Here is a 25,208-nt window from a genome sequence, read left to right on the forward strand (position 1 = left end):
TTTACAGCCATTTAGTTTCTTTATAATGAAAGGACCTTTTGTGGCGCCTGGGGAACGGATAAAATCCATTTGGACTTTGACAGCACTTTTCCCGAGCCTCGGCGTCATTAGAATAACGTCCCACAGACGCGTAGGACTAGTCATCAGCTGTTTGAATGATGAGATGTCATTTTCCAGCCAACCTGAAGGAGCTGATCTCCCAGACCATCACCAGCTGGGCTCAGGAGTCTCACATTCAGGACCCCGAGCTGGTCAGAGTGATGTTCAGCCTTCTCCGGAGACAGTACGACTGCATCGGCGAGCTGCTCCGGGCCATGAAGAAGTCCTACACCATTAGCGCCGCCTCTGTGCAAGATGCTATCAACCTGCTGGCATCGCTGCGTCAGATCAGGTCTCTGCTGTCGGTGCGCATGGGCAAGGAGGAGGAGAAACTCATGATTGATGGACTCGGGTAAGAAGGTTTGCGTCCGCGATGCGCTCTTAATGCGTCAGAAAGGTTCAGTGCGTCGTGACCGCCGTGAATCCCGTTCTCGTGTTTGCAGCGACATCATGAACAACAAGGTTTTCTACCAGCATCCCAACTTGATGAGAGTGCTGGGCATGCATGAGACCGTCATGGAGGTGATGGTCAATGTGCTGGGAGGCGACAAGTCGCAGGTAGGACGAGTCGAATAAATGCATGTGCCAACGTTTTAGTCTCCGGTTCAGGCCCAGACCTTTGAGTTTGAGACTCTTTGATTGAAAACCCCGACAGAGGAGGCTTAGTCGGCCATAGAGACCATCAGGCCGTACGCTGCGTCTATGGATGGATCCATTCTCTATGCATCGGTGAAAAATGCTCCTCTCTGTCTGGGGTCTGCTTTGACTTTGATATCTTCGTATTTTACTTTTCTGCCTGCAGGAGATCGCCTTCCCCAAGATGGTGGCCAGCTGCTGCCGTTTCTTGTGCTACTTCTGCCGCATCAGCCGCCAGAACCAGAAAGCCATGTTCGACCACCTGAGTTACCTGCTGGAGAACAGCAGTGTCGGGCTGGGTGAGGACGGGGAGGGCAGATCTGTCCTTTTCACGCACTGATGAATGCTTTGTGTCACAGTTATTGCAGAGTATATTCGGCAGAGGAGAGAAAAGAGGTTTAGGATAAGGGCGAGAAGGAGAAGCCGAAGTTTAGGCCGAGATATTTTACAAATATGGGGATGAGACTGAACACGTCGCATTTCCGAAGGGATGCAAAAGGCCCAACGGCCGCAACAGATTGTACGGAGTATTCTGTGAGTCAGAATTAGGATCCATCACAATATTCCATATATATAAACATGACAAATCAAGGTTCTGCAATTCGGTGGAAGTCCTCTACTCCTAAATGTAGGACTGCCTTCATCATCATCATCATCATCAGTCAGCATAGAAGATGGGAGTATTATTATGTTGTTAAGCAGAGAAGTAATACGCTGTGTGCACGTGTGTGTGTGTGTGTGTGCGCGTGCAGCATCTGAAGCCATGCGCGGCTCGACTCCCCTCGATGTCGCGGCCTCCTCGGTGATGGATAACAACGGCCTGGCTCTGGCCCTGGTGGAGCCGGATCTGGAGAAGGTTTGCCACGGCGACTGCATCCCATCATAGTCGAAAAAGCAGCGGGATTCCACATCACATATGAATTCTGTTCGTTGTGACCTCAAACTATTGTTGCTCGGACAGATGCAGAATTGTGAATTTGAACCGCAAAGAAATCAAAAAAGAAATGCATCGATAAAAGCTGCAGATACTTTTGTATAGACGTGACTAGTGAAACATTTAAAAACACACAAGGTGTTATCTTAACTTCAGGTAGTTAAACAGGGTCTTATCTTAACTTCAGGTAGTTAAGCAGAAGGAAGTGTAGGAAGTTAGGTTTATGGATCTACGTAAGTATAACATCCTCTCTCTGCCTCTGTGTGGGAAGGTGGTGATGTACCTGGCAGGTTGTGGTCTTCAGAGTTGCGCCATGCTGGTTGCTAAGGGTTACCCAGACCTCGGCTGGAATCCCATAGAGGGGGAACGTTACCTGTCCTTCCTGAGGTTCGCCGTCTTCTGCAACGGTGTGTAGACTTCAATGCTGAGCTCGCGCAGGAAATCCGGCTGGTAGTTCTTATTTTAACGGCGCCTGTGATTTTCTCTCTGACTTTAGTAACTTTGCTCTTCTTCTTCTTCTTCTTCTTCTTCTTCTTCTTCTCTCTCTCTGTCGTCTGAGCTGCCGCCAGCAACGTGGGAAAACCACAAGTTAAAATAAATTTTTAGAAATATGAATCGGGATATTTTAGGGATCTGGAGGGAAGGCAACAAGTGGGACTCCAGGATAAATAAGTATACATAAATATCCATCCACATTGTTTGTATACCAGGTGAGAGTGTGGAGGAAAACGCCAACGTGGTGGTGAAGCTTCTCATCAGACGTCCGGAGTGTTTCGGCCCCGCCCTGAGAGGAGAGGGAGGTCAGGGTCTGCTGGCTGCTATGAAAGAAGCCATCAAAATCTCAGAGGATCCCGCCCTGGACCTGCCCCAGATCCCCGAAGGAGTCAGCACGGGGTAGAAATCCTCCACGTTTCTCGCATTATTTAGCTTCAGTCTGATTTGAAAAGGCCATGAATGAGCTTTTAAGGTCGCCACGAGATGCTTAATAGCTAGAAAGCAGGACAAGACTCTCTGTTCCGAGCAGTGCTTGTGTTTAAGGTCCGGCGAGGAGGAAGGAGAAGTGATTCACATGGGCAACGCCATCATGTCGTTTTACTCCGCTCTTATCGACCTGCTGGGACGCTGCGCTCCGGAGATGCACGTGAGGCTGACCGCACCATCATGAGCTGAGCGATAGAATTTCATTTTGCAGCCATCGTTGTTCCAAACCGGCACTTCCTGTCTCTTGCAGCTTATCAAAGCGGGTAAAGGCGAGGCGCTGCGTATCCGGGCCATCTTGCAGTCGCTGGTTCCCACGACAGACCTGGTGGGCATCATCAGCATCCCCCTCAGAGCCCCTGTGGTTAACAAAGGTCATACTACAACGAGTATATAGTAAAATACAAATCTGTGTAAGTAGCGTGTGTTAACCGGATACATGGCACCCTCCAGACGGCTCGGTGACGGAGCCTGATATGTCAGCCTGCTTCTGCCCGGACCACAAGGCCCCCATGGTGCTCTTCCTGGAGCGCGTTTATGGCATCGAGGACCAGACCTTCCTGCTCCACATGCTGGAGGTCGGCTTCCTGCCCGACCTCCAAGCCTCAGCATGTCTGGACACGGTGAGGGGACTAAAAACGGGATCAAGTCATTCATGCTGTCGGATCAACACCTCGCTTCATGTGTGTGTTGGTCTCTGCCCCCCCCCCCCCCGCAGGAGGCGCTGAGCACCACGGAGACGGCGTTGGCCATGAACAGGTACATCGGCTCGGCCCTGCTGCCTCTGCTGACCCGCTGCGCCGCGCTGTTTGCCGGTACGGAACACTACGCCCACCTGATCGATTCCACGCTGCAGACCGTCTACCGGCTGTCCAAAGGACGCTCGCTCACCAAGGCCCAGAGGGACGCCATTGAGGAGTGTCTGCTCGCCATCTGCAAGTGCGTCTCGAGATTTCTGCGGACATAATCTCAATTTCTATTCAAGCGTTGAATAATCTAAAGCTCTTTCTATGATTTCAGACATCTGCGTCCTTCCATGATGCAGCAGCTGCTCCGGAGGTTGGTGTTCGACGTTCCGATGCTTACCGAGTACTGCATGATACCTCTGAGGGTGAGACTCCGCCTCCTAACCCCTCCTTTTTTTTGGCCCCCTCTTCTGGTTGATCTGTGAATATCTACCTGTGTTTCTGGTCCCTAGCTTCTGACCAACCACTACGAGCAGAACTGGAAGTACTACTGCCTGCCCTCTGGCATGGGAAGCTTCGGAACGGCCTCGGAGGAGGAGCTCCTCCTCACCAAGAAACTCTTCTGGGGGACATTTGACTCCCTTTCTCACAAGGTAAAACCATCGTAAAAGATATCCAGTAAGAGGAGGCTGGAGTAAACGCACGTACCAAGACGTTCATCAGCACGGGAAGTTGTATTACCCCTTTGTGTTTTCTTGCTGTGTCTGTCTCTCCTTCAGAAGTACGACGCTGAGCTTTTCAAAATGGCCACGTCGTGCCTGTGCGCCATCGCCGGCGCTCTGCCTCCCGACTTTGTGGACGCCACTCTCGGGACGACCCCGGACAAACACTTGTCCGTGGACGCACATGGCAACTTCGATCCAAAACCCATCAACACTGCCAAGTGAGTGGGAAATCTGATTGTGTGGTTTTTTTTTTCTCGGGTGTTTGTATTCAAATGGAAGCTTTTACTTCACTTTCTAGTATCTCCCTTCCTGAAAAACTTGAATACGTTGCCAACAAGCACGCTGAGCATTCCCATGACAAGTGGTCGTCAGAGAAGGTTGGTCATAGTGTGTGCGTGTCCTTACGGTGTTTAAAGAGAACATAAAATAGCTGCACATGGAAGGCGGGGCCTAAAAATACGATGTTGTTGTTGTTGCAGATGTCAGCAGGCTGGAAACATGGCGACGGCGTGGATGAACGGGCCAAATCCCATCCGCTGCTGAAGCCCTTTAAAGCACTGACCGAGAAGGTACATGGAAAATATGCACTTTTACTTTACGGTCAGAGTTTTTTTTTTCCGTGCGATTCACCAAACTGTTATTTAGCGCAAAACTGTAACAGGGCATGCTTTCGAAAGTTACTTTAATTCCCAGATTCTCTCTGTGTGCAACCTCAGCGTCTGCTGGCTTAGTCCTGCATCAAGTTTCCTGTGCGTTTGGTTTCCTATGCAGGAGAGAGAAACGTACCGCTGGCCAGTGAAGGAGTCGCTGAAGAGCATGCTGGCGATGGGCTGGAACATTGAGAGGACCAAGGAGGGAGAAGCCGCGTCCCAGCAACGAGAGAGCGAGAAACCGAAAAGGATCTCTGACTCTCAGGCAAAAAAAACCATCCTGACGCATGTTTTCGATAGTCTCTAAACCTTTAGTTAGAAGTCGCATTGAGAACCGCAAAGTGAGCACAAATGCTAAAGCTTTGGGTTTGGATATTAATCAAATCCCATCGGTGCGCTGTCAGATATTAAATGGTTTTAGGCCAGAGCAGCGTGAAGGGGGGGGGGGGGGGGGCTGTGTGGAATAATGCGTTTTTTGTTTTCACGATTCACACACAGTTCTGTGTTTTTATTGCCTCTTCCTGACTTTGCAGGCAAATGGATTCAGTCCCACTCCGGTGGAATTGCACAATGTCACACTGTCAAGAGAGCTACAGGTTTGCTCACCCGGCTCTTTATCATAAAAAATAGCTGGAATCATTTCTTCATATGTGAAAGGGAAGAGTTTTTGACATGTGCCCTTTTGCCGCCTGTGCAGGGTATGGTGGAGGTGGTGGCAGAGAATTACCACAACATCTGGGCCAAGAAAAAGAGGGCGGAGCTCGTTAGCAAAGGTAGGCTAGTCTAGTTCTTTGACTGATTCTGTCTGGAATGTGTTTGAAATGATTTCATCGGGCTGATCAGGAGGAGGGACCCACCCACTGCTGGTTCCCTACGACACCCTGACGGCTAAGGAGAAGCACAGAGACCGGGAGAAGGCCCAGGAACTCTTCAAGTTCCTGCAGATCAGCGGCTACGTCGTCACAAGGTTGACGTCCTCACACTCCCCAGGTTTAAAAAAATAGAGACTTTGAATTCGCCAACGTGACGCGAGGAGTCTTTCACAGAGGACTGAAGGACATGGAGCAGGACTCGTCCTCCATGGAGAAACGCTTCGCCTACAAGTTCCTGAGAAGGATGCTGAAGTACATCGACTCCGCCCAGGAGTTCATCGCTCACCTCGGTGGGTCTGAGGGTTTCAATTCATTGGGAACTCTTCCACGACTCCGACTTTAACGTAGCATTTTTGTTGCTGCCATTCCAGAGGCGATGGCCACCAGCGGGAAGACGGACAAATCTCCTCACGACCATGAAATCAAATTCTTTGCCAAGGTCCAGGAGTCCATTCAGACGTCCATATCCTTTGCTTGCATGCCTTGTTGAGGCTTTGGTGTCACCGCTGCGTTTTCTCTCTGCAGGTGCTGCTTCCTCTGATAGATCAGTCTTTTAAGAACCACTGCCTTTACTTCCTGTCTACGCCCAGCAAGAACCTGAGCAGCTGCGGCTGCGCCTCCAACAAAGAGAAGGAGATGGTGACCAGGTACCGCCTGAACACTCAGCATCTCCATTGTTGGCTTTGAGCTTTATCTCTGCGTCTCCAGAGAGCGTGCACAGTTCCCTTTTTTAAAAATATTTCCATCAGATGTTTTATTATTTCCTTGCCTTTCTTTCTTTCTTCTCTCTGTTCTTACTCTCTTTCTTTTCCAGCCTGTTCTGTAAGCTGGCAGCTCTTGTCAGACACAGGATTTCTCTCTTTGGTAAGGTTTGCGTTGCCGTCTGCATGGACGTCGGCCTCTTTGATCTCTCTCTCCACGTTATGCACGACATCCTTCTCTTCCAGGAAGTGACTCTGCAATGATGGTGAGCTGTCTGCACATCCTCACCCACTCGCTGGACACCAGGTAAAAAAGCGCCCGTTGTCGTCAACATGCGCGTCCGTCGAGCGGGGAGTCGCGTCTCAGCCTTCGTGTCCCTTCCCGTTGTCTCAGGACGGTCATGAAGTCCGGCTCAGAGCTGGTGAAAGCTGGGATTCGGACCTTCTTTGATAACGCGTCGGAGGACTTAGAGAAGCTGCTGGAGATGCTCAAGCTGGGGAAGTTCATGCAGTCCCGCGCCCAGATGAAGAGCGTCAGCCAGAGCATCAACTACGTGACGGCCGCCCTGCTGCCGATCCTCACCGCGCTGTTTGAGCACATCGAGACGCACGAGTTTGGGGTGGATCTGTTGTGTGAGTGGCAAAATAACACGAGATCAAGTGCGCAGACCCAAAGAGAAATCCAACAGTTCCACATGACGGCCACGCAGACACTTTAAACCTGTCGGTCTCGGGGATTAAAGGTAGCCTGATCGGTGTTTCTGTTTTTCAGTGAACGACGTGCAGCTTTCCTGCTACAGGATCTTAACCTGCTTCTACTCTCTGGGAACCGGAAAGAACGTCTTTGTGGAGCGGTAATTTGGCTCAGGCCGAGCAGCTGGGTTGTAAAATGGCTTTTTGGTTCCACGCTTGAGCGGAACCGTAACACTGGATCGTTAAGTTCACGAATCTGTGCTGCCTGTTCGCGGTGGTTCTGACAAGGAGCTGTGAAATGGCGATTCATAAAGCCCGTTATGGTTGTCGCTGCTGGTTAGCACTCGCTGCTAAGCCTTCCGATCGGTGACGCAACGCGTTTAGGACCTCGATTTTATTCAAAGCAGCAAATGTGCTTAGTATTTCCCGTGGATGTATTTGACAACGGTCTTTAGGCATCTTCCAGCTCTGGGGGAGAGCCTGGCGACGCTGGTGGCCGCCATGCCCGTGGCGTTCCTGGAGCCGGACCTGAATGCCCACAACCCTCTGTCTGTCTTCAACACCAAGACTCCCAGAGAAAGAGCCAGTGAGCGTCCCCTTGATCCCGCTTTTCACTTGGACCGTGTTCCGATGGATTTAATGCCCACTGAAGATCATTTAAATTTGATTTCCCAGTCCTCAGCATGCCCGACACAGTGGAGGAGATGTGTCCGGAGATGCCTCGTCTCGACAGGCTGCTGAAAGACGTCCACGACGTCTCGGGCTCCGGCGCCCGCTACAGCGACATGCCGCAGGTCCGAGGCCTCCGGGGATACCCCTGCGGGCTTGTTTGGGTTGCGCCCATCGAGGTAGGAGCCTCCTCAGTCGTCTTGACATTGCAGGTTTTTCTCCTCCTTCAGGTCATTGAGGTGATCCTCCCGATGCTGTGCAACTATCTGTCCTACTGGTGGGAGAAAGGTCCGGAGAACTCGCCCCCGGGCGCCCAGTGCTGCACCATGGTGACGTCTGAACACCTCAGCATCATCCTGGGAAACATCCTCAGGATCCTCAACAACAACCTCGGCATCGACGAAGCGCCCTGGATGAAGAGGATCGCAGGTGAGGTGGAGATTCAGATCCCGTTCATCCCTCTTTTCCTTTAAAAACAATGACTCACTCAAATTCAATGATCTTAAACGTGCTAATAAAGAGCCAATCGTCTCCGGGGACGGAGGCCATGCATTCATAATGCCATTTGGATTTTCAACGACGCATGCACAGATATGCATCCTTGTATATGTTTGCCTCTTTCTGCAGTCTACTCTCAGCCAATCATCTGCAAGGCTGGAGCAGACCTGCTGAGAAGCCACTTCTTGCCCACGCTGGACAAACTGAAGAAGAAGACGGTGAAGGTAAGAGCTGAAATAGTCTCCATCCGTTACTGCTCGGGGTGGACGTAGGTGTGTAGCTGCTGCTAAAAACATCAGAGCCCTCTGACCTGCTGAGAGGAGGCATCTGCTGTTTCGTGTATTGATCGGTGAGTTGCGTTTTTGCGAATGCAGGTCGTGGCCGAAGAGGAGCAGCTGAAGGCGGACAGTAAAGGCGACACCCAGGAGGCCGAGCTGCTCATCCTGGATGAGTTCTCCGTGCTTTGCAGAGACCTCTACGCCTTCTACCCCATGCTCATCCGCTACGTGGACAACAACAGGTACGAAGAAAGAGTTGTTTGTACTTTCCGTCGTACGTAATACGCACGTTTTAAAGTGTCACTGGCTCGCGCCGTCGTCCGTCCCAGGTCCAGGTGGCTGAAGGAGCCGGACGCAGACTCCACTGAGCTCTTCAGGATGGTGGCTGAGATCTTCATCCTCTGGTGCAAATCCCACGTAAGTCTCACCGCTTCGGTCCCGAAAGTGAGGTCTGATCTTCTGGATGCTTTCGCTCATTCGTTTTTTTTGCTTCGTCCTCTGGATCCAGAACTTTAAGCGTGAGGAGCAAAACTTTGTGGTTCAGAATGAGATCAACAATTTGGGCTTCCTGACCGGAGAGGCCAGGACGAAGATGTCGAAGGTAATGAAGTTGTTGCGTAGAAGCCGTTCTGAACCTCGTGTTTCAACCTTCAGGTGTGGGAAAGGGCTGATAATAAATTGGATATAGTTCCTTCGATCTGCACAGAGCTCCCGTGTGATGTAAGAGTAAACGGCGTTCTCTCCGCAGTCGGGAGGCGACCAGGAGAGGAAGCACAAGCGGCGCAGAGGCGAGTACTACTCCATCCAGACCTCTCTGATTGTAGCCGCACTGAAGAAGCTGCTGCCCATTGGCCTCAACTTGTGCACCCCGGGAGACCAGGAGCTCATCTCCCTCGCCAAGATCCGCTACAGCCTGGTGAGCTGCCGGAGACGGAACCGGAGGCTTCTGGGAAGTCTTCAATCTTCCAATATCGGAGTGGCGCCGGCGACGCCACCCCTGAGCTGACTTAGGAGGAGGCGATGATTGATTTGAGGAAGAATTATAGTGTATTAAGGAGACGCTTCTTCTCTCCCCCCACAGAAAGACACAGACGATGAGGTGAAGGAGTACCTGCGTCAGAACCTCCACCTTCAGGATAAGGTCAGGCGACACGCCGGGCGGTTCAGGCGCCGCTGATGCAGCGCCGCTGTTTATTGTGACGCGCGCCGTTTATCCCCTGATCTGCAGTCAGGCGACCCGGCGGTCCAGTGGCAGCTGAACCTCTACAGCGACGTGGTGGTGAGGAGCGAGGAGCACGTGAACGCGGACCGCACGGTGGGCCGAGTTCAGAGCATCTCCGCCGCGGTCTTCCACCTGGAGCAGGTAGACGCGATGAGCCGTACGCGCCGCCGTCGTTCACCCGAGGAGTGATCGTTTGACCACGCCCCTTTGTGTTTGTCACTTCCTCGTCGCTCAGGTGGAGCAGCCGCTCAGGAATAAGAAGTGCGTGTGGCACAAGCTGCTGTCCAAGCAACGCAAGCGTGCCGTGGTGGCGTGCTTCCGCATGGCGCCGCTCTACAACCTGCCCAGGTGAGCCTCGGGCCACACCTGTGGCACCGATTTGAGAATGTCAATAATTAAATATTGACATGAACTATTGTAGTTTCATTGATATATATTTGCTCGGTCTCAACCTAACCATATTTAACAATCACCAATCAGCCACGGGGGGGGGGGGGGCGCTTTGTATTTCTGGATGTGTGTCCCTTCTTCGCCTCCCTAATGACATTCTCTCCTCTGTGTCGTTTCCTTGCGCAACGCTTCCTCGTCCTCCCTCAGATACAGAAATAATAATTACTTCCTGAATGGCTATCGGGAGGTTTGGTTGGAGACGGCGTTCAGAGCGTCCAGCTTTGACCGCCTGTTCTCCCTGCTGACGGTAAAGTGAAACGACACGGCCAATGCTCCATTTGTACGACCCCCCCCGCCCCACCACGCCTCTTTCATCCTCCACCAGGTCGTGGACCAATCGCTGCCGAGCAACCGATTGTTTTCTGCACTGTTGATTCTGATTGGTCAGCTAGAAGGAGTCCAAAGAATTAACTGAAATAACTTATTTGGAAAGTGTGAATGCCGAGCGAGCGGCGGGCATTTGTCTCATTTCAGGTGCCCCCCCCCCCATCAAAGGAAGGAATGAAGAAAGGGCAGAAGAAGAAAGAGGAATAAATTCATTGGATATGATTTTGGCTTTGGCTCATTGGCTGCTGGTTATTCCATGTTTCTACTATTATTAGGTTATTATTTTAACATTTATTTGTGTGTCTTTGTTCAGCACAATATTTAACACTATTGTAAGAAGTGAAGGTTTAAATAGACAAATAAATAATAAATAAATTGTTCCACTACCAATTTAGAGGCCAAATGTGACCAGTCAGAAGAGCCAGTGGGACCACATTGACCAATCACCACCCTGCCTGAAATGCCCTTCCTGTAACCCCTTCCTGCCCTTGCATCACTCCTTCCTGTCTCACCAGAACCCACCCTAATGCCACTGTGCCCTCCCTCCCTCCCTGCTCCCCTCCATTCCTCCCTCCTCCCCAGGCATCGCGCTATCAACTTCTTCATCCCAGCCTATCAGAGACTTTGGATAGAGGCAGTGGAGTACTCCTTTGAGGAGAAGCTAGTGCAGGATCTGGCAGTAAGTACTAGGCCCGCCTTGCCCCCTTGCCCCTCGAGCCCTGCATTGGCACCCCTCTGCCGGTCCGGTCTGCCGAATGCTTCTTTAGCTCAGCACCCGTCGAGCCTTGGGAGGAGCGTGCCCGGGTGGGGACCTTAACCAAAGCGACCAGGGCCCCCCACTCCTGCTGTCGGCGTGCAAAAACCTTCAAGGAGAGATTCAACCCTAACCCTAACTCAGGAGGCACAGGGCCGGCGCCGGCGCCCACAGCTCTATGCCTTTCTGACGGCAGCGGTAAGGAGGGCCTCCCTGCGGGAGGCGCTAGCTCCGATCTGGATCCAACCCATCAGTTGTCTTTTTGCTGTGCTCTGTAAGGGTGAGTGTGGCGGTGGCATCGCAGTCAACGTCAACGAGACGCTAGAAAAGCCTCTCATCATTTTTTTATTCAGTTTGGATTCGCGAAAACTCCCTCCTGTGCAGTCAGGATCACGCATCATGCTCGCTGTCACATCCTCCGATGGCTTACCGCTCGCCTCTGTTTGTTTCTAACACGCATGCGATTAGAATCTGGTTCCCACGCGCTTCGTCTCGTCTTTCTCCCCATCAATCACCGGGATGTGACGCAAAAACTCATCTGCATGCCAGTAACGGAGCTGAAATGACTTCTTGTGTCGGACTAAGACTAACCCCTCGCACTTGTGGCCTTTGCAAAGAAAACCCAGATGAAGATTGTGGAGGAGGAGGAAGAGGAGGTGGCTGAGAGCCAACCGGACCCTCTCCACCAACTCATTCTGCACTTCAGCCACAACGCTCTGACGGAGAGGAGGTGAGGGGGCTGAGAGGGGCGCATGCGTCACTTCTTCAGGAGTTCAGATGTTTAAATCATTAAATCAAGAGATCCTGTGAGGACGTGATCGGGGATTAGTTGGGATTGCGTAATTTGAGCTGATTGTGGCTTGACTTCGCTCCTTTCAGTCACTTGGAAGAAGATCCTTTATATATTGCGTATGCAGACATGATGGCGAAGGTAATGCTCTTAAAATTAAAGTTTCATAAGCTCTGCAATAATGAGGCCCGCGTTAATAAAGCCGTCTTTGTCTCCAGAGCTGTGCAGAGGACGAAGAGGAAGAAGAGGAGGAAGGGAAAGAAAAAACCTTCGAGGTACGCCATAATCCTTTCCATCTCAAAAAGTAATAATGCTGTATTGTACTTTATTTATATTTTAATCTCAGTTTATGTCTGACCAAAGAACTCTGCAGGATGTTGATGCATGTTGACGGTGCGTTTGGGTGTCGCTCACGTCTCAGGAAAAGGAGATGGAGAAGCAGAAGATCCTGTATCAGCAGGCGAGGCTGCACGCCCGCGGCGCGGCGGAGATGGTGCTGCAGATGATCAGCGCCAGCAAAGGTAACGGCGAGCGGCTCGTGTCTCACGCTTCCACAAATTCACGGTTCGGTTTTTGACATGAAATGGAAACGCTAAATCCGAACTTGTCGCTGCATCGCTGCTGTCCCGTCAGGCCGTCTGGGTCCCATGGTGACCTGCACCCTCAAGCTGGGGATCTCCATCTTAAATGGTGGCAATGTGCAAGTTCAGCAGGTCGGCTCACCGGCTCAGCTCTTTGTTCGTCCACCTCTGTGGACTCAAGTTCAGCGCCCTGCTCTTCGGATGTTTTACGCCATTTCTTCTCTCTCTCCTTTTAGAAAATGCTCGATTACCTGAAAGAGAAACGAGACGCCGGCTTCTTCAAGAGTCTCTCGGGACTGATGCAGTCTTGCAGGTACTCGTCGCGTCATCCACACGGCCAGGAGGAGCCGTGAATGCTTACGTATGACTTTTTGAGTGTCGTTCCCTAGCGTCCTGGACTTGAATGCATTTGAGAGGCAGAACAAAGCGGAAGGGCTCGGCATGGCGACAGAGGAGGGCTCAGGTAAGTGTGATTGGGTTTCTCTTTGTTTGTCTTCTTATGGGGTTAGAACAAAGCAGGTTGTAGATTTACCCACCCAAAGCCTCGGCTCTTCGGTCGGGGGGGGGGGGGCAGTTAGAAGGTTGATTTGCTTGCCCTAGTAGACATGATCCACCATTAAAACCTCTTGTCTCCCGCTTCACTTGACACTTCTATGTCCGTCCTTTCATCATCCAGTCCTCTGCTGAACTTCTGTGTTTTAACAAATCACCGCCTACTTTCATCGCGTTCGATGCGACCCCCCCCCCCCCGGTCCCCCGAAAACGGTTAATTTAAAACGGCATGCCGGTTCTTCCCACTCGTAGCGGATACCTTCATATCTCTTGGAACTGTAACTCAATGTCTTCTCCTTTTGCTTCTGTCTTCGTGTATCGTTTGACGCCTTCCTGTCATTGGTTGGCAGTCCACACTCAGCGGGGTAAATAGCCAATCCAGATCACCCTGCTATGGCTACGCTTCCGCCCTGAATGTCTCACTCAGTTCAGACTCCGTCCGCTTTTATTTCTTCCCCGAGATGTGTCTCGAGGGACGCAGTGCATGCCGGCTGTGGGACAGATGCCTGTCCGTCTGTGCGTTACGTGTTCCATTCCCCCTCCCTCGTAGCATTTACTAACGCCACACCCTCCACTGCTGATGCTCCCATCTGCCATTCGGAGGCTGTCCACGCCACCTCTCATGGGTTTTGACCGAAGGTTTGTGGGACTCCTCCGCAGCCTAAGCAAAGCTTTGTCTCGCTTTGGACTTGGGGCCTATTTCACAAAGCTGGATTTCCCTACAGATTTTTAAAACTTTCACATGGTGTTTCATCTTTAAAATGAAATCTAGCGCCACCTTTTGTCGGCTGCTTTCTTCACGAAACGGGCGACGCCATTCGTCGGGCCTGATCTCGGGCCCGCATGTGAAAGTTATCAGTTCCAGCTTCTGGAAATGTCCTAATGCTTCAGTGTTTTTAAGCGTAAGAGCATTTAAAGAAAGGAAAGAACTTTGGATTCAGTTTTGAACCTGCAATCTAAAGGAGCTGGACTCCAGGGTTGTTTTGAACATGATTCCTGTCCTGCTTGCCTCATTGATTTGCTTCTGAGGGAACTTTCTCTTAAGATCAGGCCTCTTGATATTCACTGATGTGTCTTTTCCTCTAAGGCTCCAAAGTACTACAGAACGATGAGTTCACTAAAGATCTGTTCCGGTTTTTGCAACTTCTGTGCGAGGGCCACAACGGAGGTGAGGCGCCCCCGGCATCGCCGTGGCTATTTTTGCCATTGGACCAGACGACGATTTAATACGACTCGTGTTTGAGTCAAATCGACGTTGCTTGAAGTCTGATGGTAATGAAGAATATTTCCCCGTCTTAGATTTCCAGAACTTCCTTCGAACCCAGACTGGAAACACAACCACAGTCAACATCATTATCAGCACTGTGGACTATCTGCTCCGTCTGCAGGTGTGTAGAGCAGAAACACCAGCCCCCCCCCAAAAAAAGCACCTTCATTGTCCCTTCAATGCTGATTGTCTTTAGGAATCCATCAGTGACTTCTACTGGTACTACTCTGGGAAGGATGTCATCGATGAGACCGGGAAGTTCAACTTCTCCAAAGCCTTATCTGTTGCCAAGCAGATATTCAACTCGCTGACTGAGTACATTCAGGTAGGGAACCAAGGAAACTGTGAAATCAGCTGTTAATCCTCGACTTGCTTTAATCAGATGCTTCTTCTTGTTTTTCTTTCCGTTCGTGCTCATCGTTTCCTTCCTTCAGGGGCCGTGTATCGGGAACCAGCAGAGCTTAGCTCACAGCAGACTGTGGGACGCTGTTGTGGGTTTCTTGCATGTTTTCGCCAACATGCAAATGAAGCTGTCTCAGGTAACTGCTACTACGTAACTACTACTACTACTACTACTATTACTACTACTACTACACTTTTGGCTTGTCCCTTGAGGGGTCGCCACAGCAAATCAACCTCTTCCACTTCACCCTGTCCTTTGCATCGTCCTCCCCAACACCAGCCACTCTCATGTCCTCCCTTCTACCGATATAGTCCCCGTCTCTCCTCTGGACATGTCCAAACCATCAAAGTCTGTCCTCTCTGACCTTGTCTCCAAAACGTCTAACCGTCACTTATTGTCTCATTTCTAATCCTATCCAACCTGGTCACTCCCAAGGAGAACCTCAGCATCTTCATCTCCTCCACTTCTAGCTCCGCCTCCTGTCTTTTCCTCAGAGCCACTGTCTCTGAGCCGTCCATCATGGCTGTCCTCACCACTGTCTTGTAGACCTTTCCCTTCATCCTCGCTACTCTCCTATCACAGAGCACACCTGATACTTTCCTCACACACACGTACTCTGTCTTCATATCAAATCTCGTACATTCATTGATAAGTGACTCTTGCAGGACGCCAGTCAGATCGAGCTGCTGAAGGAGCTGATGGATTTACAGAAGGACATGGTCATCATGCTGTTGTCTCTGCTTGAGGGTAAGAGCCTGAAGATCCCAACCAAAGCCACAAGCATGTTGTAGCCCATGTTTACATTCTGTTTGCCTTAATGAACAATTGGAATGTCTCTCTGCGTAGGTAATGTGGTGAATGGAACCATTGGAAAGCAGATGGTTGACACCCTGGTGGAGTCCTCCAACAACGTGGAGATGATCCTCAAGTTCTTCGATATGTTCTTGAAACTGAAGGACCTGACCATGTCTGACAACTTCAAGGAGTATGATCCCGAGTGTAAAGGGATTATCTCAAAGAAGGAGTTCCAGAAGTCGATGGAGAGCCAGAAGCAGTACAACCAATCCGAGATCGAGTTCCTGCTTTCCTGCGCCGAGGCCGACGAGAACGACATGTTCAATTACAAAGAGTTCGTGGAGCGATTCCACGAGCCGGCCAAAGACATCGGCTTCAACGTGGCGGTGCTGCTGACCAACCTGTCTGAGCACATGCCGCACGACTGCCGACTCGCCACCTTCTTGGACCTGGCGGCGAGTGTGCTGAGCTACTTCGAGCCTTACCTGGGCCGCATCGAGATCATGGGCAGCGCCAAGAGGATCGAGAGGATCTACTTTGAGATCAGCGAATCGAGCCGCGAGCAGTGGGAGAAGCCGCAGGTCAAAGAGTCCAAGCGGCAGTTCATCTTCGATGTGGTCAACGAGGGTGGCGAGAGCGAGAAGATGGAGATGTTCGTCAATTTCTGCGAGGACACCATTTTTGAGATGCAGCTGGCCTCGCAGATCTCCGAGCCAGACGTGGTCGAACAGCCCGAGGAAGAGGAAGAGGAAGATGGCCACAGCATCCTGGGCGAGCTGGCCGGAGAGGAAGAGGGCGCCCCGGAGTCTGCCTTTACCACTGCCTGTCGCTCACTCAAGCAGATGGTCCCCAGTGTCCGCCAAATGTTCTCCATTAAAAATGTGCGCATGCAGCTCAAGAGAATCAAGAAGCGGAGCATCAAGGAGCTGATCGGAGGATTCTTCTCCTTCTTCTGGACGCTCTTCACAGGCTTTTTCAAGGGCATCTACAGCCTCGTATTCGGGTTCTTCCATGTGATTTGGTCCTTCATGTTTGGCGGCGGCCTGGTCGAGGGAGCCAAGAACATGAAGGTGACGGACATCCTCGGAAACATGCCTGACCCGACCCAGTTCGGAATCCACGGCGATGCGATCGAAGCAGAGAAAGCGGAGGCCGCCGAGTCATCGGGAAGCCTGGATGTCGCTTTGGCGCCGGCCGGAGACGTGGCAGAGCTCGACGTGATGCTGGAGATGCTGACGACGCCCAAGAAGGAAGGCGGAAAACACGTGGAGCCGGGCCTGGGCGACGTTTCCGAATTCAGCGGAGAGACAACCACGACGGATCAGAAGAAGGTTTGCAGGCGAATTTCAGTGACTTCCTGTGTGTGATTTTTACATTCTGTGGGGTAATGAAAATGCCCCCCCCCCCTGCAGAAAGCTGCTGCCAAGCCCGTGGAGACCCTGGAGAGTGAACCGGAGAAAGCAGAGTGAGTCAAATTCAGCGGGAGGAAAAAGAAATAGCATGATACAAAATCAAACTAGAAAAACACTCGGGGAGCGCAGACCTCCGCCAAGCAGCTCAGTCTCCCACATTGTGATTTACACCAAAAATGATTGACCTGCATTTGTTTTATCTCTATTTTTAGATTCCTTAACCATGAAAACAAACCTTTATAGGTTGGATTCACGTTGATATCATTATTAGTTTAGAAGTTAAACACTAAAAGCATCACTTTCAGTAATGGCGGATTCTTCTGGATGTATAGATCCAGAGCTTTGGAAGACGCAACAAATCAGTTTGTCCTCTACTAATTCCACAGCGTCTTGGTGAAGGCAACAGAAACAGAACTTCCTTTGTGGAGGTAATCAGAGATAGATTATTGAAAGGGTCCAAAAACGAAATTGTTTTGATGTGATAATTTACCCCGATTTCAACTGGATCTGTTTCCTGTTAGTGGGTATGATGCAAAGGACAGGGTGAAGTGGAGATCGTTGGTTTGCTGTGGCGACCCCTGAAAAGTATAGTAGTAGTAGTAGTAGTACTAGTAGTAGTAGTAGTGGTAGCTGCTAGCAGATAAACGCTGGCAAAGACGCAACGTCCTTGGCCGGGGTAATAAAGGGTTTTGAATTCAGCACAGAGAACCGGGAGAAGGAGGATAAGCCAAAGGAGGAAGAGGCCAAGGAGCCGGTGGTGGAGGAGAAGCCGAAGACCAGGTCGAGCCAGCCGAAGGAGGCGGCGCCTGCCTTCATGTCCAGCATCTTCGCTATTCTGGACGTTTATCTGAACAAGACGCTGGTGAGAACTCAACCTTCTTTTTCTTTATCATTTCTTCTCTCACTCCATCGTGTGGATAAGCCGTCCACCCTTTGCTTTCAGAACTACCTGGCTCGGAACTTCTACAACTTGCGTTTCCTGGCTCTATTTGTGTGTTTTGCCATCAACTTCATCCTTCTCTTCTACAAGGTAACCCACATCATGACAAACGGTGTCGGAAAAAAGTGAAAACGCATTGGTCTACACTGGCCTGAAATCATTCGCCGCCATCTTCAGACTCGGAGGATATTGATTCCAGTCCTTGGAATCTGATAGCCGGCAGCAGAGAAATGAAAGCTGCTTCTTTGGGATGTAGTTTGTGTATATTCAGAACGTATTCTCTGCTCCTCAGGTCACCGGTGAAGGAGACGAAGCCACTGAGGGAGACTCATGGGAGGGGGAGGAGGAAGAGGACGATGAGAACACGCTCTTCGACATGGACGAGTTTGTCTTGCAGGAAAGCACCGGATACATGTTACCAGCCCTGCGCTTCCTGGCTGTGTTCCACACCGTCATCTCGCTCCTCTGTCTGTTCGGCTATTACTGTCTGAAGGTAAACCCCCGTATCTGTGAGCGTTTTCTACGCAGATGACGACACTGTGTATGTGCCAATTCGAGTTACCCATATTTTACATTTAGGTTCCGTTGGTGGTGTTCAAAAGGGAGAAGGAGATTGCCAGGAAGCTTGAATTTGATGGTCTTTACATCACTGAACAGCCATCAGACGAGGACATCAAGGGACAGTGGGATCGACTCGTCATCAACACCCCGTGAGTTTCTGGCCTTGGAGTTAGCATTAGCATTGGACACCGTCCTGGAAAACCTCCCCCGTATCAGACTATTTGCTATATTTCAACTGAGTCTCAATTATTTTCTTGTTTACCCGTCTCAGATCTTTCCCGAGCAACTACTGGGACAAGTTTATCAAGCGCAAGGCAAGTCTTCGGTATTCTAACTGGGACAGGAAATGATGAACTTGTGTTATGAGCGGGGCTGTGGAACATTTTAATAAGCAGTTTTATGAACAGATGAGACTTTACTCTCATTGTTTGGATGAGAGTGACCCGCCTGCCATTTCTCTAATGTGCAGGTGATCAACAAATACGGCGACCTGTACGGCGCCGAGCGCATCGCTGAGCTCTTAGGCCTGGATAAGAGCGCTCTGGACTTTGACCCCACGGTGGAGACCGTGGAGAAGGAGGCCTCCCTGCTCTCCTGGTGACAGCTTAAACCTTGTTTCAAGAATAGACGCACTCCAAAGCGGACGTGGACACGAACGATGATAAAAAAAATAATTTAAAAAATCTGGGGTGTTTTTTTATAAATAGAAAACTAAATGAATAGCCATATTATCCTCATGCATTGATGTTTTTAATACTTTACATGCCAAGTAGACTTAATATATTGTGTTTCGTCGTCGACAGGCTGAGCTCCATTGACACGAAGTACCACGTGTGGAAACTGGGCGTTGTTTTGACTGACAACGTGAGTCCATATTTAACCGTCTTTACCAAACACAGAAACTAAAGAGATTTATAGTTGTGACTTTTAATATTCTATTCTGTAGTAATGTTCTCTCTCTCTCTCGCTCGCTGCAGAACTTCCTGTACCTGGTCTGGTACGCCACCGTGTCCATTTTCGGACATTTCAACAACTTCTTCTTTGCCGCCCATCTGCTGGACATCGCCATGGGCATCAAGACCCTCCGCACGATTCTGTCTTCTGTCACGCACAACGGCAAGCAGGTTAATATGTGAGCCAGCAGGGGGAGCCAGAGCACAGATCAGGTCATTACTAAAGGATGGGCCTCTAGTGTGAAGCAGAATGAAATAAAGAGGAACCTCATCAGGGCTGTAGGTAGAAATAAAAAGGCATCATTTACATCCATTCATCTGAACAAATCAGGCAGGAAACAGCCCATCTACGGTTCAGACCGTCTGCTCCAGCAACGTCACTGGGAATAAAAGAGCTCAAGCATGTCCCGTGTTTGAATGATTTCTCCTTCCCAGCTCGTGCTGACTGTGGGCCTGCTGGCTGTGGTCGTCTATCTCTACACCGTGGTGGCCTTCAACTTCTTCAGGAAGTTCTACAACAAGAGCGAGGACGAAGATGAGCCCGACATGAAGTGCGATGACATGATGACGGTACGTCCGACTGTCTATTTATTTAGCCACAATTTGTGAAATGCTGAAATTGGCTTCCTTTTGAAACCGACTAAAGCCCAACGGCCTTCATCGGGGCGTGCATGAATGCAGGCGATGACACCTGAAAGCGTTTTCCAATTGGGAGCTTTGTGGTCTTTTTAATTGGAGGAGTTTGAAAACTATTTACTGCGGAGAGCCGTCATTTTTCTGCTTTTTATTAGACTTTATGAGGGTTTTTTTTTAATCAGAAACAAAGGATGAAAAGGCCATTTCCATTTTCTCTTGCTCCCACCCTTAGATATCTTCTTCCTTTGATGCTCTGCTTAATTATTCCAGCTCTGAAAACACGAACCGACTGAAGTCGGTTTCCTTTGTCTTTTCCCGTGGCAGTGCTATTTGTTCCACATGTATGTGGGCGTGAGGGCTGGAGGCGGGATCGGAGACGAGCTGGAGGACCCAGCTGGTGACCCCTATGAGCTCTATCGCATCCTGTTTGACATCACCTTCTTCTTCTTCGTCATCGTCATCCTGCTGGCCATCATTCAGGGTGCCGTCTCTCCCCACAGCTTCGCACTTTTTTACGATGACGGATTATTAGAGAGACTAAATTGACGAACGCGTCATATAGCCTTATAGATTTATTAATCGCGCTCCTTCAGGTTTGATCATCGATGCCTTCGGTGAGCTGAGGGACCAGCAGGAGCAGGTGAAGTCGGACATGGAGGTGAGACTCCTCTCTGAAGTATGAGGAGGAAGCATGTCAGGTTTCGCACTGCATACCAGGAGAGAACCGGTAATAAAGACAAGTTTTCAGGCCCGTTTGGGTCAATTCATACAAATTCTGGTTTGGATGCAGTTTGTGGAATAAAAAAAAAATCACAGCAAATCAATGATTTTGATCAGTTCAAGTGCTAAATTCTGATTAAAACCATCTTCTCGTCGAACATGTTGCACGGTTGTGGAAATATTTCCAGTTTTAACTGGTAGTCCAGAAAGAATCGGAATGAAAGTGTTCTCCGCATTTTAACGGTTCTACATGAGAACTCTGGAGCCCATCAGTTGAATCCCTTTGAATCATCTCAGACTGGTTTTACTGGTCGAAGTGGTCTATGTGCCCCCTATTCCCATCGGTCGGGACTAAACTGCAGTTACATTCTCTCTTCAGACCAAATGCTTCATCTGTGAAATCGGGAACGACTACTTCGACCGGACGCCTCACGGGTTCGAGACCCACACCTTACAAGAGCACAACCTGGCTAACTACCTGTGAGTGCAGCAGCCGAACAGTTTGGACTTTCTTCCAGTGGTTTCCGGTGACCTCCTTTGTGCCCCCCCCCCCCCCCCCCCTGCCTGCAGGTTCTTCCTGATGTACCTGATCAACAAGGATGAGACGGAACACACGGGCCAGGTGAGAGCGACGGGAGCGTCAAGCTCGCTGCATTTTATGCGTTTAAATCCGATCGAGCTGAAAACGGGAGAGCGAGGTTACAGAAAACCTCAGTAGGTTTCACTTGTGCAACATTTCAACCCACTTGTTTTGGTTGCGTAAGTGCAGCTCGGCAACGGGAAGAAGCGATGCGTGGGTTGGCTTTCGCTTTTTTTGGACTATCTTGTTTTTGTTGTGCAGCTGAGCTTCAGGTTTTTTATCTGACGTGCGTCGTCCTCTTCAGAGGGAAAGTAATTAGTCTGCTGCATGCTGGGAAAAACAAATCAACGTCATTAACCTCTGAATTTTCCTACGGGACACAAAGACGCGAATCGTTTATCGTGAAGTGACAAGATTTACTTATTGCCGTTTAATTTACCTTTACTAACCAAACGTGCACCTAACTGAAGTCTTAGCGGTCGACAGGGATTATGGGTAATGTGGGCAGATTACGTGATGTCATTAGAAGCTGATAGTTAATTAATCGCAATTAACGCGGTCATTTGACACCCCTGAATTTTTCCTCCTTCTTCTCCAGGAGTCCTACGTTTGGAAGATGTACCAGGAGAGATGCTGGGACTTCTTCCCTACTGGAGACTGCTTCCGGAAGCAATACGAGGACCAGTTGGGTTAGCGATGGGGGGGCGGCGGCGTCTTTAACCTGAACTCTCATCGGACTTTCTCTGCTGCCAATGGTGTCAAAAAAACAAAGTCCATAAAATGAGAAAAACATTTAATTCAGACACGAAACTTAATTGAAAGATTTATTTTAAGACCGCCGATGATCGGACGGATGGGCGTGGCTTGTTAAGGCGACGCCTCTTTTATTGGAAATCCTCCTCCTGATTGTGAATCACATTTGCCTTTTTTCACTTGCTCGAGCCCAACCCGTTGCACAAAAGTGTTGCGTGTAGCGCGGCACCTGAATGTCTGAACACGCACACTTTTACTTGTGGCCGAACCAGTGACCGGACGCGCGCTGCTGCTATTCATCTAGTTCAATCTGCTAAACCAAATGCGTCGGAGACAGACCGTTGTTCTTCCAGGACCGGGGACGACTCACTTTATCAAGAGCCGACGTGCCTTATGGGAAACTATGCAAAAAAAAAAAAAAAAAACCCCAGAAGAGTCGCATTTTTGTTCCTCCTGACCAGGAGTTCTACTTCCGGGTTAGATACAGGCAGTTTTGTGGGAAAACATTTGTTTGTATAAAATCTAGATCATCCGTGTTCGTTTGTAAAAGCTACGGTGTCCTGCCCACCTGCACTTCTTTCCACAGAGTCCCAACAACAAGAAAAACACACTTTGGTTTTAGGAATTTATTGACATCTAAATGGTGAACTGCAAAGTTTAAAAGGCCATTTGTAGGTTTTAGAAACTTCCCCGCCTCTTTTGATGAGGGGGGGGGGGAAGGGGGAATGAAATGAATAAAGTAATCGACGCAGTAAACCGAAGGTTGTCGTCCGTCTCTTCAGCGGCTCGGTTCACTCCGGCGGTGGCGTTCCGGTGGAGCACAGAGGGAACACCCTGACACAAATGTTCCAGACGTTCTGTTCCATCCAAACATTCATCGAGCCCCACAAGGAAGGAGAACAGACGACTTGACCGGAATTTGTATAGCAGCAAAAATAAAACATGGAAACATTTCTCTCCGGATAAAGTTATGTTGAGTTTTTTTTTTTTTTTATGTCAGGAGATCATGCTGTCCAGCCAGTCCTCCAGGTCCTCCTCCGTCACCTCCTTCCTCACGGGAGCAGGCGTGTTTTTGTGTCTTTCACCTCCTCCGTCTTCTCCTTCACTTCCTCACAAGCTGAAGATTAAACAAATGGAGAAACAAAGAGCGACTCAGTTTTGAGCTCAATATTTCCTTTGTAAAGAACCCAGGCGCGCTGAATGGACTCACATTTCTCCAGAGCCACGCTCTCCGCGTCTGTAACCCTGACAGACTGGTCTCCTGAAACCCCCGAGATTGGCTCCTGCAAACCGAGCAGCTGGTCCAGCTCTTCATCCTCCTCCTCCTCCTCCACTGGCATCCTCTGCAGAGTCTCTGCAGAGCCGGGAGGGATCCCGGGATTCTGACGCCGGCGCCGTAGGGACCTCCCCGTTGGAGGTGAGATCTTTTAAAGCTCCAGGTGGAGGCGTGAACGTGGCTGATCCGGACACCCCCCGTTTAGGGTGCGAGGCTCGCAGCGGGCAGCTCGGACGGCGTCGCCACCTGAAATGAGAAGGCCGTCAAAAACGACTTGGCCCGCAGCGACATTAAAAACCTGCAACCGTGAAGGGCAGGTCCAGCAGCCCGACCTGAACCAGCTCAGGCTCCAGATCCAGTCTCTGATGGAGGGGGGTCTGTTCGAGGAGTTCTGCGAGGGCCGGGGAGATCCAGGAACATGTCAAACATCTAGAGGAAAACCCCCCAGTGGGGCGTGGAGTCAGAACAAAGTTCTATTTTTTGCACTAGAATTCAAACCAACCAATCAAACCATTTGACACCTAAACAAACGAAGCCCGGTGCTGAGAGTGGGTCCGATATAGATTTACCTGACCGGTAGCAAACGAGTCCACCTCCCCATTCCTTCTCTTCGGAAAACCGGAATTGAGTGAATGAATCCCCTGAGGAAGACACAGAAGCAGAGTTTGACCTTTAACCGCTGCTAACTAGGTTAGCGTTAGTTGCTGCAGGTCGCGTGGGGGGGGGGGGGGGGGGGGGGGCTTCACAGCTAACATGCGATAGCTTCCGGTTCACGTCTGAGCTATTAGCCGTTAGCCTTGAAGGTAAAGTGTATTCATCGGCCGAGGCCCGATCTGCAATCTGTTTCCACGTCTGACAGACAGAACTCCTGGACTGAGCTAAAACAGGGAAAGTCTCCCATCGGATCGCTTGGATTCATCTCCGGGATGAGGGCTGGCGTTCATTTTAATTAAAGCGATGCTCGACGGCGTGACTTTTGGAAGGTGTGGGCTCCCGAACGGAGCGGACGGCGGTGGCCGTGTCAGACCCAGATGGACGGTCAGCAGGAGACCTGACAGCCAGTCACGGCTCTGGCTTTGTTCCTATCCTCGCTTGCACGCCGCACTACCCGCGCCGCGGCCTCGGGCGGGACACTCGCCGCCATCTGCGGTTGTCCTTGATGGCGGAGGTCAAGCGCTTGCGTGCCGAGCCCTCGCTGTCAAACAGGCAGAGGAAAGATGATTTATGAATAGAGGGATGACGGAGGTTACAATGACGGCGAGGCAGGGGGATGAGACGGGGATGGGAACGCCAGCTTTACGTGACGGCTGAGGGGCGGGGCCTTAGGTCGGGCCACTCGGGGCGCCGTTATCTGAATGTGAAGCTGAAATTAAGAACGCAGTTATCTTCAGCAGATCAAACATCATCGGCCGACGATCTGAGCGGCTCAAAATAGGAAATCAATTATTGCTCTGGGATAAAGGTCACGGAAGACGCATCTGGAATAGAAAACCTGCTTCCTGTTTGATAATAATCCCGATCACACGGAGCTTTCTTCACAGACACGCAGGACCGACTCACAGTGGGCCGCTAAACAAGAGGCGCTCAGAAGAAGTTTGCTTTCTATACCCCCCCCCCCCCCCCAATATCACACACAAATAAAATCCAGACCGTCAGCTCGGATCCAGATCCAGATCCGGATCATAAACCGTCGTTTGAGATGAGACCGGAGATACGACAAAGAACGAAGAGGACAGTAAACGACTCGAATCCTGTTCCATTCTGGGTGTGTCGTCAAGGACACCGATGACCTTTGACATTTTTCCACTTATTTTTCA

General features: G+C 50.4%; 2 protein-coding genes across 2 annotated transcripts in view; one reads left to right on the forward strand and one right to left on the reverse strand.

Annotated features, from left to right (window-relative positions):
• Positions 1-22,871, forward strand: part of ryr3 (ryanodine receptor 3) — a 44,974-nt gene extending 22,103 nt beyond the window's left edge. Inside the window, exons 40-106 of the mRNA XM_068753942.1 lie at positions 178-451; positions 543-657; positions 902-1,034; positions 1,488-1,591; positions 1,941-2,076; positions 2,380-2,563; positions 2,708-2,810; positions 2,901-3,021; positions 3,101-3,270; positions 3,366-3,586; positions 3,668-3,758; positions 3,846-3,986; positions 4,113-4,276; positions 4,357-4,435; positions 4,538-4,627; positions 4,830-4,973; positions 5,242-5,304; positions 5,406-5,481; positions 5,552-5,675; positions 5,755-5,870; positions 5,952-6,019; positions 6,106-6,227; positions 6,395-6,444; positions 6,528-6,588; positions 6,676-6,914; positions 7,054-7,135; positions 7,430-7,560; positions 7,650-7,768; positions 7,874-8,072; positions 8,271-8,365; positions 8,516-8,661; positions 8,749-8,836; positions 8,928-9,020; positions 9,168-9,335; positions 9,501-9,560; positions 9,648-9,782; positions 9,877-9,989; positions 11,001-11,097; positions 11,790-11,902; positions 12,052-12,103; positions 12,181-12,237; positions 12,384-12,483; positions 12,596-12,675; positions 12,780-12,856; positions 12,933-13,006; positions 13,446-13,460; positions 14,183-14,263; positions 14,395-14,483; positions 14,559-14,687; positions 14,797-14,901; positions 15,431-15,512; positions 15,612-16,891; positions 16,973-17,025; positions 17,672-17,834; positions 17,916-18,002; positions 18,205-18,405; positions 18,492-18,622; positions 18,745-18,787; positions 18,943-19,070; positions 19,277-19,337; positions 19,451-19,597; positions 19,862-19,996; positions 20,387-20,543; positions 20,656-20,720; positions 21,162-21,262; positions 21,353-21,404; positions 21,961-22,871. Of these exons, the coding sequence (XP_068610043.1) occupies positions 178-451; positions 543-657; positions 902-1,034; positions 1,488-1,591; positions 1,941-2,076; positions 2,380-2,563; positions 2,708-2,810; positions 2,901-3,021; positions 3,101-3,270; positions 3,366-3,586; positions 3,668-3,758; positions 3,846-3,986; positions 4,113-4,276; positions 4,357-4,435; positions 4,538-4,627; positions 4,830-4,973; positions 5,242-5,304; positions 5,406-5,481; positions 5,552-5,675; positions 5,755-5,870; positions 5,952-6,019; positions 6,106-6,227; positions 6,395-6,444; positions 6,528-6,588; positions 6,676-6,914; positions 7,054-7,135; positions 7,430-7,560; positions 7,650-7,768; positions 7,874-8,072; positions 8,271-8,365; positions 8,516-8,661; positions 8,749-8,836; positions 8,928-9,020; positions 9,168-9,335; positions 9,501-9,560; positions 9,648-9,782; positions 9,877-9,989; positions 11,001-11,097; positions 11,790-11,902; positions 12,052-12,103; positions 12,181-12,237; positions 12,384-12,483; positions 12,596-12,675; positions 12,780-12,856; positions 12,933-13,006; positions 13,446-13,460; positions 14,183-14,263; positions 14,395-14,483; positions 14,559-14,687; positions 14,797-14,901; positions 15,431-15,512; positions 15,612-16,891; positions 16,973-17,025; positions 17,672-17,834; positions 17,916-18,002; positions 18,205-18,405; positions 18,492-18,622; positions 18,745-18,787; positions 18,943-19,070; positions 19,277-19,337; positions 19,451-19,597; positions 19,862-19,996; positions 20,387-20,543; positions 20,656-20,720; positions 21,162-21,262; positions 21,353-21,404; positions 21,961-22,056 (8,669 nt within the window). The 3' untranslated portion in view covers positions 22,057-22,871. The remainder of the gene's footprint in view (positions 1-177; positions 452-542; positions 658-901; positions 1,035-1,487; positions 1,592-1,940; positions 2,077-2,379; positions 2,564-2,707; positions 2,811-2,900; positions 3,022-3,100; positions 3,271-3,365; positions 3,587-3,667; positions 3,759-3,845; positions 3,987-4,112; positions 4,277-4,356; positions 4,436-4,537; positions 4,628-4,829; positions 4,974-5,241; positions 5,305-5,405; positions 5,482-5,551; positions 5,676-5,754; positions 5,871-5,951; positions 6,020-6,105; positions 6,228-6,394; positions 6,445-6,527; positions 6,589-6,675; positions 6,915-7,053; positions 7,136-7,429; positions 7,561-7,649; positions 7,769-7,873; positions 8,073-8,270; positions 8,366-8,515; positions 8,662-8,748; positions 8,837-8,927; positions 9,021-9,167; positions 9,336-9,500; positions 9,561-9,647; positions 9,783-9,876; positions 9,990-11,000; positions 11,098-11,789; positions 11,903-12,051; positions 12,104-12,180; positions 12,238-12,383; positions 12,484-12,595; positions 12,676-12,779; positions 12,857-12,932; positions 13,007-13,445; positions 13,461-14,182; positions 14,264-14,394; positions 14,484-14,558; positions 14,688-14,796; positions 14,902-15,430; positions 15,513-15,611; positions 16,892-16,972; positions 17,026-17,671; positions 17,835-17,915; positions 18,003-18,204; positions 18,406-18,491; positions 18,623-18,744; positions 18,788-18,942; positions 19,071-19,276; positions 19,338-19,450; positions 19,598-19,861; positions 19,997-20,386; positions 20,544-20,655; positions 20,721-21,161; positions 21,263-21,352; positions 21,405-21,960) is intronic.
• A 151-nt stretch (positions 22,872-23,022) lies between these two features.
• aven (apoptosis, caspase activation inhibitor) overlaps positions 23,023-25,208 on the reverse strand; it is a 13,219-nt gene continuing 11,033 nt past the window's right edge. The window contains 9 exon segments of the mRNA XM_068753944.1: positions 23,023-23,191; positions 23,194-23,232; positions 23,326-23,489; positions 23,491-23,597; positions 23,599-23,637; positions 23,724-23,795; positions 23,797-23,820; positions 23,961-23,990; positions 23,992-24,032. Of these exon segments, the coding sequence (XP_068610045.1) occupies positions 23,112-23,191; positions 23,194-23,232; positions 23,326-23,489; positions 23,491-23,597; positions 23,599-23,637; positions 23,724-23,795; positions 23,797-23,820; positions 23,961-23,990; positions 23,992-24,032 (596 nt within the window). The 3' untranslated portion in view covers positions 23,023-23,111.

The sequence above is a fragment of the Brachionichthys hirsutus genome, chromosome 20 (assembly GCF_040956055.1).
Source record: "Brachionichthys hirsutus isolate HB-005 chromosome 20, CSIRO-AGI_Bhir_v1, whole genome shotgun sequence".
Classification (NCBI taxonomy): Eukaryota; Metazoa; Chordata; class Actinopteri; order Lophiiformes; family Brachionichthyidae; genus Brachionichthys; species Brachionichthys hirsutus.